Source organism: Furipterus horrens, unplaced genomic scaffold (genome assembly GCF_987537825.1).
Source record: "Furipterus horrens unplaced genomic scaffold, mFurHor1.1.pri manual_scaffold_4, whole genome shotgun sequence".
Lineage (NCBI taxonomy): Eukaryota > Metazoa > Chordata > Mammalia > Chiroptera > Furipteridae > Furipterus > Furipterus horrens.
This window is the reverse complement of record NW_028327174.1, coordinates 39,765,105-39,779,391: the sequence shown is the minus strand read 5'-3', so window position 1 is coordinate 39,779,391 and position 14,287 is coordinate 39,765,105. Positions and strand designations below refer to the sequence as shown.

The 14,287-nt window shown below is 35.5% G+C and overlaps 1 protein-coding gene across 3 annotated transcripts in view; it reads left to right on the top strand.

The window, feature by feature from the left end:
- AMN1 (antagonist of mitotic exit network 1 homolog) overlaps positions 1–14,287 on the top strand; it is a 58,164-nt gene that overhangs the window by 29,715 nt on the left and 14,162 nt on the right. For all 3 annotated transcript variants that reach the window (XM_090272989.1, XM_090272990.1, XM_090272991.1), the window contains exons 3-6: positions 7,076–7,220; positions 8,683–8,900; positions 9,216–9,272; positions 12,924–13,035. In XM_090272989.1, coding sequence (XP_090129115.1) covers positions 7,076–7,220; positions 8,683–8,900; positions 9,216–9,272; positions 12,924–13,035 — 532 coding nt within the window. The remainder of the gene's footprint in view (positions 1–7,075; positions 7,221–8,682; positions 8,901–9,215; positions 9,273–12,923; positions 13,036–14,287) is intronic.

The following is a 14,287-nucleotide window of genomic DNA, read 5'->3' as shown; positions in this document are numbered from 1 at the left end:
ATGGTAAGAAATACATGTTACATTGTAACTCGAGTACACAAACCACACTTAACCTGTAACAATATAGCAGGTCCTGGAATGACATCATTTTGTTATAACATTGATGAGATGCCACAGGAATTTAACTCTTGATTATATCAATTAGCCTATGGTAAAACTGATTTTGGTAGATGTCATTTGGCTTAAAGTCACAGAACCTATCAATGGCATTAGGTGAGGACTTGCTCTACTGTATGCAGTATACTTGGATAGTCTCTATTTTATTCTCTTATGTCGTATTTCCTTTTAAAATGTTGATCACAGCCTACTAAATTGATTTTATCCATTCATGGATAACAATCAGCAGTTAAAAATCACCCTTCAAAACTCTTCTCATTCCTCTTCTGGACACCTAACTTCTTCTAATTTATACTTCCTTCCTACAACTAAGTTAAAATTAGCTATTCTTTAAGGCAGTAAATATAGTTAGGGTCTCCAATCTGAATTAAAATCCTTGCTTTGCCACTCTTTCTGACATTGAGCCTTAGTTTCTCTTGTCTTTTTAAGAAATCTTTACTTTTATTATTTTTTTAAAACGAAGAAAAGAAAGAAGAAAGAAGACAGAGAAGAATCAAAACAGGAAAGATACCAAAAAAGTTTCCTTCCCCTACCCCCATCCCTAAGACACAGTTTTCTGAAGTCCCTGTGTGTGTGTGTGTGTGTGTGTGAGTGTGCGCGCGCGTGTGCATGCAGATGTGTGCACACTGTGGGGGAGGGGGCACAGGCCACCCACACCGTGGGAGCAGTCAAGGGTTGTCAAGTTGCTGTTGTCACAATCTGTATCCCCTCCCCACTTTCTCTGTAGGGCTCCAGCTTCACCTGCCATCATGTAGGGTGTGTGTGATAAGTGAGAGTGTCTGGGGTTTTAGCTATCATCACTGTCTATAAAGACTAGAACGACAGTAGTTTTCCTTTTTGTAGGGGATACATTCCAAGTCTCCAGGTGGATGCCTGAAACTATGGGTAGTACTGAACCCTATATATACTATGTTTTTTTCCTATAAGTACATACCTTTTTACTTAAAGGAAGCACTTTACAGCTTCTCTTTTTTATATCTGAATTACCAGAAACCACTCATGTGCTTTGGGGTCATTATTATGTAAAGTAAGGTTGACATGAACACAAGCACTGTGATCCTATAACAATCTGATCACTGATGTGGCTACTAAGTGACTAACGTGCAGGTAGCAGACACAGTGTGGATACACTTGACAAAGAGATGATTTACATCCCAGGCAAGGTGGAGTAGTACCGAGCTACTTCGGATGGTGCACAATTTAAAACTTATGAATTCTTTATTTATAGGATTTTCCATTTAATATTTTTGGACCATGGTTGACCATGAGTGCCTGAAACTTTGGAAACTGAAATCGCAGATAAGAGGGGAATACTGTACTATAATAATTGCTGTTTTTACCACATATTCTTCCCAAAGTGTATGGCCAAAAGGAAGCAAACTCTGGTGATAGTACTCTAGCATATGACCATCCCTGTGACTTTACATTGTAATTGTGCTTCAGTGTATCTTAGCGTTTCTTCTACATTAACCTGATGTACCTTTAATGCTTTATTTTCTTCATGTTAGCTTGCATGTGAACATAGACACTTTAGTGTTGTAGTCTTTTGGCTCTATGGAGGTAGAATAATATCCAGGTTCTTACTGTTGATGGTTCTGTGGATGTATATAATTTATGTGTGGCTTCCAGATGAAACATTATGACCGTACAGAAAACTGGTGAGTTTCCTCTCTTCCCCACCATCCTCATTTTGTTCTATCCCTTAGTCCAGCAATTTTCAACCTTTTTCATTTCATGGCATAGATACACTAATTACTAAAATTCTACAACACACCAAAAAACATATTCTTTGCCAATCTGACAAAATATAGGTATAATTTTTATTCATTCAGACTGATAGTTATTGTGTTGGCTGTTGTCATTTTTAAATTTGACAGTGTAAGGGAAAAAAGCTTAGTGCCCCTGACTAAATGGTCAGGCATTAGATATTCTAAAAATTCTTACATCACACCAATGTGCCTCTTGCAGCACACCAGTCGAAAATAGCTGCTTTAGTCTATATTTTGGTGACTTTAATTTTTGTTTTATGACAATCTTTAATATTCATTTAAACCTAACTTTACCTGACTAAAAATTGGCTTAGGCAATGAATGAGATAGAAAAAACAAAACTAGGATTTTCCTTGGTGCTGTCCCTCTAATCCCCATCCTTGCAAGAGTCCTGCTTATGAAACCAGGTCTAACTTCTGCTGCAAAGTTGCACACATCTTTGGATAGCTCTTTTTGAAATATTTCCTAAATCTTTTTATAGCCTCTGGATGGAAAAGACCTTTTTAACATGACATTGTCAAAGAAAAAGAGCAAAATGGAGTTGGTGTCCTCAAGAGAACAATCTAAAATGGAGCTAGGAGGCTGCCAGGAAGCTGAGCTAACACAACCACCCCATATGAAGTTGAACTTTTGATGTGGGCTAAACCACAAATGGCTACATCCTGCTACAGTTCCTGGATCTGGTTCTGCATCACTGAACTCTCTATTTAAAAAATGAAATTTTCACCTAACAAATGACAAAGCAACAATCAGGTATAGAGTAAGTCTGCTTGGCAGCACCAATCACAGCTCTTAAAACAACTTGTGTAACTCTTCTGGCAGTGCCCCTCTTTCTGTATTTATAAATGCTCTCTCTTTCCCCCTTGGAACACAGTTGGATTTCTACCCAAATTTGTAGCATCAGAATTGCAATTCCTAAGGACTACAAATAAAACTTCTTTTTGCTTTGCAGTTCTTGGTCAAAATTAATTGACAACACCAAGATTAGAAACCAAGAAGATAAAGATTGATGTATTTGGTTACATCAAAATATGAGCTTCTTTATGGCAAAAAGAAAAAATAAGCAAAGTCAAGTAATTAGGAAAAATATATGCAATACATGTGAAGTTCTTTGGGGGTTTTTTCTAAATAATATAAAGAATCTGCACAAACTGATAAAAAAACAACTAAAATAGAAGAATCAGAAAATAAAGAAATATAAGTCACCAATAACATGTATCCCAATAAGAAGATATTTAACCTCATTAGAAATAAAACTCAGACTTCTGGCCATGATGGAGGCATAGGTAAATATGCCTTGCCCCTGTGCACAACTATAGCCAAAATTACAACTAAACTAGAAAACAAATTTCACCCAGATTTGTCAGAAAATCGAGCTGTATGGAAGGATTTAAAGAAGCCACATTCATCCAGACAGGTAGGAGCAGAGACTTGGAGATGGGCACAGTGTGGTGCAGAGAGGCAGTGGCGGCAGCAGCAGAGCAGGTGGTCCCACATTCATGTGTGGTGGGTAAAAATTGGGAGGTATACCTTGGGAGCAAGTGATCCCAGCCCCAGGCCAGACCACACAGCCCAGGGTTCCAGCACTGGGAAGATAAATACCCAGGACTTCTGGCTATAAAAACAAGTGGTGGTTGGTGTGATGGAAGAAAGTGCTGGATTTTCAGGAGACTCTGCTTAAAGGGCCTGCACAGTCTTAGAACATACACAAATCCACCTACTCTACGATTCAGCACCAGGGCAACAGCTGGAAGGGTGTCAGTCACATACGGGGACTGGGTGAAATGACTGGAAATGGGGTGAGTCCAGGAAAACCTCCAGAAGCCAGGCAGTGGCACTGTCCCCTCTCAGAGCCCTCCCCCCCGACAGAGCCACAAAGTGGTGAAATGGGTTGCCTCACCTTGGCGATTACCTAAGTCTCCACCCTACACAATTTACAGGTGCTTTTTCTACAACAGGTCATGCTACTAAGACAGGGAGTCAAAGCAGCTCTACCTAATACACAGAAACAAACACAGGCTGCCAAATTGAAGAGACAAAGAAATATGGCCCAGTGAACAAAACAAAGCCTGAGAAAAAGAACTAAATGAAACAGAGATAAGCAATTTATCATATGCACAGTTCAAAACACTGGTTATCAGGATGCTCAAAGAAATCACTGGGTACTGCAACAGCATAAAAAAGACCCAGGGAGAAATGAAAATTTCATTAAGTGAAATAATGAAAAATCCACAGGGAACCAACAATGGAGGGGATGAAGCTGAGATTTGAATCAATGATTTGGAACATAAGGAAGACAAGCATTCAATCAGAACAGCAAGAAGAAAAAAGAATTCAAAACAACGAAAATAGAATAAGGAGCCTCTGGGACATCTCCAAACATGCCAGCATCTGAATCATAGGTGGCCAAAAGGGGAAGAGGAAGAGCAAAGAATTGAAAACTTATTTGAACAAATAAGGAAGGAAAACTTCCCTAATTTGGTGAAGAAAATAAACATATACAAATCCAGGAAGCACAGTGAGTCCCAAACAAGTCTGACTCAAAGAGGACCATGCAAGACACATCAAAATTAAAATGCCAAAGACTAAAGATAAAGAGATAATCTTAAAAGCAGCAAGAAAAAAGCAGAGTTACCTACAAAGGAGTTTCCATAGACTGTCAGTTGATTTCTCCGAAGATTCTTTGCAAGCAAGAAGGGACTGGCAAGAAGTACTCAAAGTGAGGAAAAGCAAGGACCTAGATTACTCTACCCAGCAAAGCTATCATTTAGAATGGAAGGGCAGATAAAGTGCTTCCCAGACTAGGAAAAACTAAAGGAGTTCATCAACACTAAGCCTTTATATGAAATGTTAAAGGGAACTGTATAAGAAAAAGAGGATCAAAACTATGAACATTAAAATGGCACACAGCTATCAACAACAGAATCTAAAAACCAAACAAAGCCAACAAGCAGAACAGTAACAGAATCATAGGTATGGAGATCATATGGAGGGTTATCAGTGGGGAGGGGTAAGGGGGGAAATGGGAAAAAAAGGTGCAGGGATTAAAAAGTACAAATTGGTAGGTACAAAATAGACAGGGAGATAGATGTTAAGAACAATATAGGAAATGGAGAAGCCAAAGAACTTACATGCATGATCCATGGACATGAACTAAGGGAGGGGATTGTTGTAGGGAATGGTGGTAATGGGTGGAGGGGGGAAAAGGAGAAAATATATGGACAACTCTAATAGTATAATCAATAAAATGTATGTTTAAAAAAGAAATAAAAGTCACAGTTTGTCTTTCAATTTGTCAGAGACTTAAAAAATAGTAGTACCCAGTGTTGGCAATAGTGTGAGGAACTATCACTTTTATCCTCTGCTGATGAGAGTGGAAATTGATAAAAGCCTTTCAGGAGGGCAGTTTGACACACTATCAAAAGTCCTAAAATTTTGATTACCATTGACTCAGTAATTTTATTTCTGGTATTTTTCCCAGTTTTATTGAAATATAATTGACATATGACATTGTGTAAGTTTAAAGTGTTAAAAACATGATTATTTGATGCACTCATTTATTGCAAAATGATTACCCCAGTAGGGTTAGTTAGCATCTGTCACCTCACATAATTATCATTTACTTCTGATATTAATCTCAAGAAAATAATCAGGAAAGCACATGCATGATAACATAAATAGTTGACAGTTATATACAGCATATATTATAAACAAGTAATCTTCATTTCTAACAAAATATTATCCCTATTTTAATAATGATGATAGTGAGGCCAAAAAAAAGAAAAAACAAGAATCAGAGCTTGATTATACTCGGTATTTTATTTTTCATAGTGTTTAAACTCAGTTTGCTTCCAGAGTACATGCTCTTAATCACTGTACTATATTGCCTCCTAAATGAGCCTAAATGTTCAACTTAAGTGTTTGCCAGTGTAAGATGCATTTAATAAGTTATGGAATAGTATGTAACCACAATTATTTTTGTAAAATTTGCTCATGAGTATATATATGATCTAATCTCATTTTTCTTCAAAAGGCTTTTTTTTTAATTCAAAAAACATCAAAACTAATATTATGCTTTTCTTTGGGTATTGGTATTATGGGTAAATTTATAGCAGATAAAAGATGGCCTTTGAAATTAGAAAGACCTGGTTTCCAAACCTAGCTCTGCACCTTTTTTTGGTTGTGTAGTTTGTGTTGCTATTTAAGCTCTGGATGCCTCAACTCCCTCATTAACAAAATGGCAATGACGAGTCTCTCAAGGGTGTGTGTATGTTTGCTTGTTTGTGAGAGAAAAAGTAAGAGAAAGAATATTAAATGACAATGTATTGGTTAGTGTCCAATAAATAAAAATAGTTATTCTTATTATTTGTATAATTTTCTAAATTTGAGCCCTGTCTGGGTAGCTCAGATGGTTTGAACGTCATCCCAATATGCCAAGGTTGTGGTCAGGGAACATATAAGAAGCAACAGATGAACACATAAATAAGTGGAACAACAAATGTCTCTCTCTCTCTCTCTCCCCCCACCTCCCCCCACCACCTTCCTCTATCTCTCTCCCTCTATTCTCTAAAAATTAATAAATTAAATTTTAATATAAATAAATTGTCTGAATATTTCACAATAATAATACATTACTCATATTCAGAAAAGTCAGGCGTTTTTCTATTTTGGAAAAAAGAAAACAATACTCTCAGAAAGAGAGCTCAGAATACTTTGAAATTGATCTATTTGTTGCCCTCAAGTGAATATTCAATAATACTGGGTTTGTTTGTACTAGGTCCCAAAAATAAGAATGAAGGAGGTAAATGATAAGCAATACTACTTCTATAAGCGTCTGGTATGTAAGTGGTGCATAGCTAGAATCTCTCATACATAATAGACAGGAACTACTTACTGGGAGAGAATAAGCACCTCCAGCACACTGATTCTCGTCAGGTCTAGTGGGACTTGACTCTGTACCAAGCCGTGTGTTCTCAACAGTGCTGTTTGTTCCAATAAAGACATTAGAGGCACTAGGAGATGCGCCTCCAGTGGGAAATAGGCTTGGTTTTTCACCCTTTATGGATCTATCTCCACACAGACATGTTACTGTATTCTTTGCTGTGTTTTTCATCCTCCAGTTGTCTGTTATGAACACCAAAACATTTATATTTATAGGAAAATTTTTCAAAATCATATATTTATTACAGATTTTACATCCTGAAGTCCAAACTCTGTATCTACAGACCTGTGATATTTCGGATACTGCTCTCCTGCACATGTGTAACTGCAGAAAACTGAAGGAATTAAATTTAAATTCCTCAAAAGAGAACAGAGTTTCTGTAACCTCAAAAGGTATGTTTATTATGAATTGGTAGACTACTATTCACCATCTGGTATAATTCATGAGCAAAAAGGGGAAAATATGTCAAAAGAAAGTATGAAGATGTCAAAGAAATAGAAACTATAATTACCAACAAAAATATTCAAACTAAGATAAAGAATCCAAATTAGAATTTTTGTTTAAAACCAGTGCTGAAAGTTGAGAAATACACTGGACAAGTCACTACCTTATATTTTAAACCATATTCAAGATAAACATGGATGAGTGCCTCTGTATTTGAAATATTTTGCCTGATACAGTGGGACAAGAAATGACCAGTTCATACTTCGTTAAGGCTTTCAGGATCTAATATTACAACAGAGAGTTAAGTTGTCATCAGATTAAATTTACCAGGCACTCTCGTATCAGTCTGTACAAGGCATAGTTTTTAAATATAGCCAGACAACTGCATTTTTCAGTGTCATTAACACATGAATTAGTGGATTTTTACCTTTTTTAAAAAATAGGATTTTTTTCTTTTTACCTTTTTCTTCAATATAAGAAAGAGGGACTTATTTCGCTAAGTTTCTGGAAAACTTTGTGGGTCATTGGCTATATATTACAATCTTCTTGGTTAGCAGGTTAGGATTTTCACAATGTTGCAAAGAATCGTAAGTTTTTAAATGTTTACACAAATAATGACACCCTAAAAAGAACTTTCATTCTGTACAATGATGAATTAAAAACAAGTTCTCTCTTAAGCTGTGAAACGATCAAAATTACCTACACATAAATTTACCATCTTCTATTTTGTGTATTTCATCCGTAAAGGTGTTTCTCACAGTACACAGAAGAGCCTGGAATCCTGAAGTACTCATATTTATGTAGCACATCCTCATGTACCAGTCTCCTAATGTGCATTTATATCAATTTAACTCGATTTAAGGATTTCTTTTTACTTCACCCTCAGTAAGATTGGTCCAGGCTAACAGGGAAGGAGCACGGTGATAGAAAAGGGCAGAGTGAAAGAGGGAAGAGAGTGCATAGACACGTATGATTCCTAAGGAACATTACTTAAGGCATTTGGGCAATTTAACTTTGATTTTTCTTCAGAGGCGACAAGAAAATTGACTATTTAAAACTTTTCTTTTAACAAAAAGGAGAATCATTTGCTATTTAATTTTACCTGATATGATTCTGAATGACTTGGCTATCTCCTAAAAGCAAATCTTCTCACAACTCATAAACAATAAGAGCTGACCATTAATTGCAGATATTCTGAACAATATACTACAGATTGTGCAGAGAATTCCTGAAACATTCCAAAGACTTTTAAATAATGACAGCATCCCTGGAAAATAAGTATATCCTCACAGGTGGACTACTTTGAAAAGGGCTATCATATCAATTGGTGATCGCTAAAATGAAAATCAGCCACGTTTCTCATATATATACATTTATAGCTCATTCATATATAATTGTGTTTTCCCCCAGGAATAAAAGCTGTGGCTTCATCTTGTTCATACCTCTATGAGGCTCGTCTGAAAAGATGCTGCAATCTCACTGATGAAGGAGTCCTTGCTCTTGCACACAACTGCCGACTGCTAAAGATCATCGATTTAGGTGGCTGCTTACGTATTACTGATGTGTCCTTACGTGCATTAGGAGAAAACTGCTTATTTTTGCAATATGTTGGTATTTCAGCTACTCAGGTAAATGAAATATAGACTTGAAATATAAAGGTTGTATGTGTTTTCCCAGTGTATTTTCAATGACTCAGAAGAAGAAGAACATAATTACTTTTATTGAAATTGTTGACTACTTCATGCTTTGGTGATTAAATAATTGCAGAACAGTTTGGCACATTCTGCTCAATTGTTTTAAGTAAGAGTGGAAGGTATGTATGGCTAAAACGCATATTTGCTGCATAAGAGGCAATAAAGCTATATCTAAATGATTAATAATTTTTAGAAAATTTTACTTTCATCATTTCCATTTATGTACTGTGCTGCTTTTCCCTTCCTTAGGTGTCTGACAATGGCGTGGTTGCACTCGTCAGTGGACCTTGTGCCAAGAAATTAGAGGTAATTTTAAAATATCTATAAAGATGATGCTAACTAAAATTTTATATTATCCTCAGAAATTATATTTTAAACCTAGCAGACAACCAATGCCTTATTATCAATTAGGTATTCCCATAGTTTTTTGTTTTTTGTTTTTGGTCTCTACCTCTTTATTCCCAGAGTAAATAAAAACTGGTAAAGTAGGAGATAAAGTATGCTTTAAAATAAAAACCCATTGTTTTGATTTTAAATAAAATAAAAGTTCTTATTTTCCAGAAGTTTTAGCTTCTAACATATTTAAGGATAGTCTCATTTTGGATGAAGACTGAAAATTTATCAACGTAAAGTGATATTTTTTAGTTTCATGTGTGACTGAGATTTCTACCAGGACTACTTATTCTCTTGTCATTCTATTTTCTGGATCTATGAAGGATCCATAAAGCATAAAAATTATTTTTAGCTGAAGATTTTTGAGAATCAACCCATGCAAAAAGAAGCTTTCACTGAACTACCACTCTCACCCCAGCTACCTAAAAGCAGAGCCTTTCAAAAGAATTCACTTGCCTTCAAACCCCCTTCAAGGAAGACTTCCCATACAGCAGAGATCTCTCCTATCACTGAAATTTTCATTTTTCCAAATTTTACTGCTGTAAGTGCTTAAATGGGAAACTCTAAAACTTGTTAGAATTGAATTCTTTCCTTAAACAGAGTACATAGAATGAATATACTTTAACCTTTGGCTTACAGCATATTTGTGCTCACAGTTTCTGAGAAACTGAAATACAAACTCAACTGAGTCTTCTTCTGTGGGTGATATGTATGCCTACATTTATCAGATGCCCTCTTTCAATCTGTGGCTTTTAATTTGTTTTAGTCTGGGAAATTAAATGATCAATTTTGCTAAATTATTTATAATTTGAAAATAAATTTGATTAAAAGTTTAAGGACTTTTCCTAAATATTGACAAGCACTTAGTATAAACATGTTACAGCATTTACTCAATCTCATGAATATTTCTGAAATCTCTATTTATCTGAGTTCCCAGTGAGCCAGGACCATTTTGTCATCATTTTTTCTCTAGGTTTTACTGTGATTACAGACACATGTGCCTCAATAAATGTTCTCATATTCTTATATTGTAGTCATTTTGTAACTTTGTGTAATCCTCTTGATTAAAACTTTAACTTGCTGTGCAAAATTATTCATGTAGTCAGTAAATATTTATTAAGTACCTGTTTATATAATGTATCATTCTTTAATCATTTTTCTGCTGGTAATTCAAATTATTTACAGTTTTTAGCTGTCAGAAATAGCCATAAGTTGGGGCATATCACTTTTTTCTTTGATTGCTATCACTCCCAAAAATGGAACAAGTAGATCCATGAATTTGAATACTGTTTTAATGGTCCTAAATTCATATTGCAAAATTATTTCCCACAAATGTTATGTGGTAAATTCATGTTTTTTTCCAGGACCTCAATTTGCCAGATAGAATGTTTTCTTTTTTTTTAAACTTAATTTAATATATTTTAAATGGAACCTGAGTCAAACTGCGTTCCTTCTATCTGTTGTTCTTAAATTATATTTTTTGTCTGTAGCCTTTGCTAATTTATAACATAGAATACTTTTTGCCTCAATTTTTATGAATTTTCAATATATTCAGGTTTTCTTTATTTCTAAGATATGACTAATTATAATATGTACACCAATTTAATATCAACTTTTCAGGAGAAAAGAAATAGTACTACCATAAATATACATATCAACTATTAGATGAATCTTCCAGAATTGTTAAAATTTTTTACAATTATGGTCAAATATACGTAATCACATTTTGATATTTGTTTCCACCTTTTAGCTATTCTGAATACCCCTGCTAGGAACATGGGTATGCAAATATTTGATTAAGTCCCTGTTTTCAGTTCTTTTGAGCAGGTACCTAGAAGTGAAAAAACTAGATCATGTAGGAATTCTAGGTTTAATTGTTTGAAGAACCACCGTACTGTTTCCACAGCAGCTGTACCATTTTATAGTCTCACCAGCAATGCAAAAGGGTTCAAAATTAGAGCATCAAACAAAGGATATATAATATTTCAAACATATGGAAAACTATAGAAAGTAATAAAACAGATCTGTAGGCCAATCACTTGAATTTTAACATTTTCATTTACTTAAGTTCTTTTCAAAAAGTTGTATGTTATATCTAAAGCTCCTCCCTCACTTATTCCCCCTTTCTTCCTTCAGAGCTAACCAGTATTCTTAAGATGTCTATGTATCTTTTCTTGTGAGTTTGGGTACTTCATCTTTCTCTCTGTAGTGTTATTTTTAAATTTTACATAATAGTTTCATAATATATGTGTTTTTTATAGTTTTCTTTAAAAAAAAAAGATTTTATTTATCTTTTTAAAAAGAGGGGAAGAGTGGGAGAAAGAGAGGGAGAGAAACATTGATCAGTTGTCTCTTGCATGCCCCCCAACCATGGACCTGGCCCACAACCCAGGCATGTGCCCTGACCAGGAATTGAACTGGCAGCCTTTTGGTTCACAGGCTGGTGCACAACCCATTTAGCCACACCAGCCAAGGCTACAGTTTGCTTTCCTAATTCAAAAAGATGTTTTAAACTTTTCAAGTTTTATTGAGATATAATTTACATACAATAAAATTTATCCATTTTAAGTTTATAGTTTGATGAATTTTGGTAATTGTTATATAGCCTGGGAACCACCAACATATTAAGATTAGACCATTTCCATCACCCTAAAAAGTTTTCTCTCCTACCTTTGTAGCCCTCTCCACAAGCACACTGATTTACTTTGTCATTATACTTTTGCCTTTTCTAGAATTTTATATAAATGGAATCGTGAAGTATATTGTCTTTTGGGTTTTTTACTCTCTTTTACTGCTTTTACTTAGCATAATGTTTTTGAGATTCACCATGTTGTTGCATGCATTAATACTTCATTCCTCTTTTTTTTTTTTTTCTGAGTAGTATTCTGTAGTCTGGCTCTGACACAGCTTATTCCTGCGTTGACCATTTGGTGGACATTTGGGTTGTTCCATTTTGGACTATTATAAACACTGCTGTGGACATTTGCATACAAGTTTTTACATATACATGTTTTTATTTTTCTTTGGTAAACACCTGGAAGTGGAATTGCTGGCTTATACAGTACATACATGTTTAGCTTTATAAGATTCTACCATACTGTTTTCTCAAGAGTCTGAGCTAACATTGTGTTTGAGATTTACGTCTAGTAATACAAGTAGATATTTTTCATTTTATCTGTTTTTACCTTATTCTATTATATTAATGAACCACTATTTATTTACCAGTCACCATGCCTTTACGATTACAAATAATATTGCAGCGGGCATATTTATAAACTGTTTCCTTGCACACATGTACAAGAGTTTCTCTGTATAATGAACATCTGCAGTAGGAATTACTGGATTCTGAGGTATACTCATCTTCAGCTGTAATAGATATTGTCAAATGGCTTTATAAAATGCTTGGGCATTTAACTTAAAGTTGCTATACCTTCCAAATTACTGCAGGCTTACATCGGTCCTGTCTATAGAGTTTTTCTATTGTGTCAGAGTATTTCTCAGACTTTTTCATGCTGTTATTAACCTATTTTTATTTTCTTTTGATTGTCCTTTATTTTTAAATAGGAGATTCATATGGAACATTGTGTGAATCTGACTGATGAGTCTATAGAAGCTGTCATTACTCACTGTCCTCAGATACGTATATTACTGTTTCATGGATGTCCCCTGTTAACAGGTTAGTATGAAAGACCGCTTGGGCTCAAATCCTGGTTTTATCTTTTAATAACTCTGTGACCTTGAGTAAATTATTTTACCCTTTCCACTATTCAGTTTCTTATCTATAACATGGATATAACAGCAGTACCTGCCTCCTAAACTTGGTCAGGATGATTATCTGACAATGCTATATATGGTGCCAAATACATAGTAAGGTCTCAGTACATGTTAATCGTGGTGGTGGTGGTGGTGGTGGTGGTGATGGTGGTAAGTGTTAATAAATGTTAACTATGATGAGGATGATGGTGGCAGTGGTAGTGGTCATGATACTAAACACAATGCTTCATGTAGACAATTAAAAGTTTATAATATTACATCTACCAAAACTGCTAAGTGACCTGTTATCCATAATCTCATCAAGCTGTAGCCATTGAGATTCAGAATAATTTGTAATGTGATACTTCACTGAAGGAGAACAAAGTAGTCACAACCCACTTGGCCTGTCAAGACTTCTGATGTGAGGTATGTTTACATGCCTCTCGGTCCAGGTGTTTAATGATCCGAGTAGAGAGCTGGACTCGCTGGTGCCGACAGTCTCTGACTGCTCAGGCCTCAGGATCTTAAAGACATCCTGTGACTTAAAAAGAATCTTGCTGAGTACTCCATCTTCCCTGATGCTGACAAGGAAATCAAACAAAACTAAGTACAAATGGTGTTTAACCTTGATTGCTTTCTGAACAGTGCATCCGTTCCTTAGCCTTAAAAGGATAAGTGATTGGATTTCTGTTTTTCTGTTTTTCTGTCTATGAATGCTATATAGACTTGTTTGTCAGGAAGCGTTCTCTTCAGTTAACCTTTTGAACTTCCTCTGTTGTAAGTTTCAAGTACATTGTGATTATTCCCAGGATGTGCCTATGAGCTCATTCCTGGACCCTCCCTGTTGATTAGCATATCTGCAAAATCCAATAAAAGGAACGTGCTTGCACTGCTCAGTGCTGATCCTGCCTGAGCGAGTGGCAGCTCTCCGACCATCTCTCATTCTAACTGCTGGAATTACTTCCACGCCCTCGACCACAAAATACTACAACACACCATGCACCAGAAACCACAGCGCCTCACCCCTTTCGTATTACCCCTACCCATACCAGCTTATAACCAGGTCTCACCTGCAAATCCCAGTCCTTCCAGCTCATTTTTCTAATTATAGTCTAAACAGTTCCTCTCTAGATTGAGTTACTATCCCAGAAGTCCTTTTGACAACTTCTGTTTTT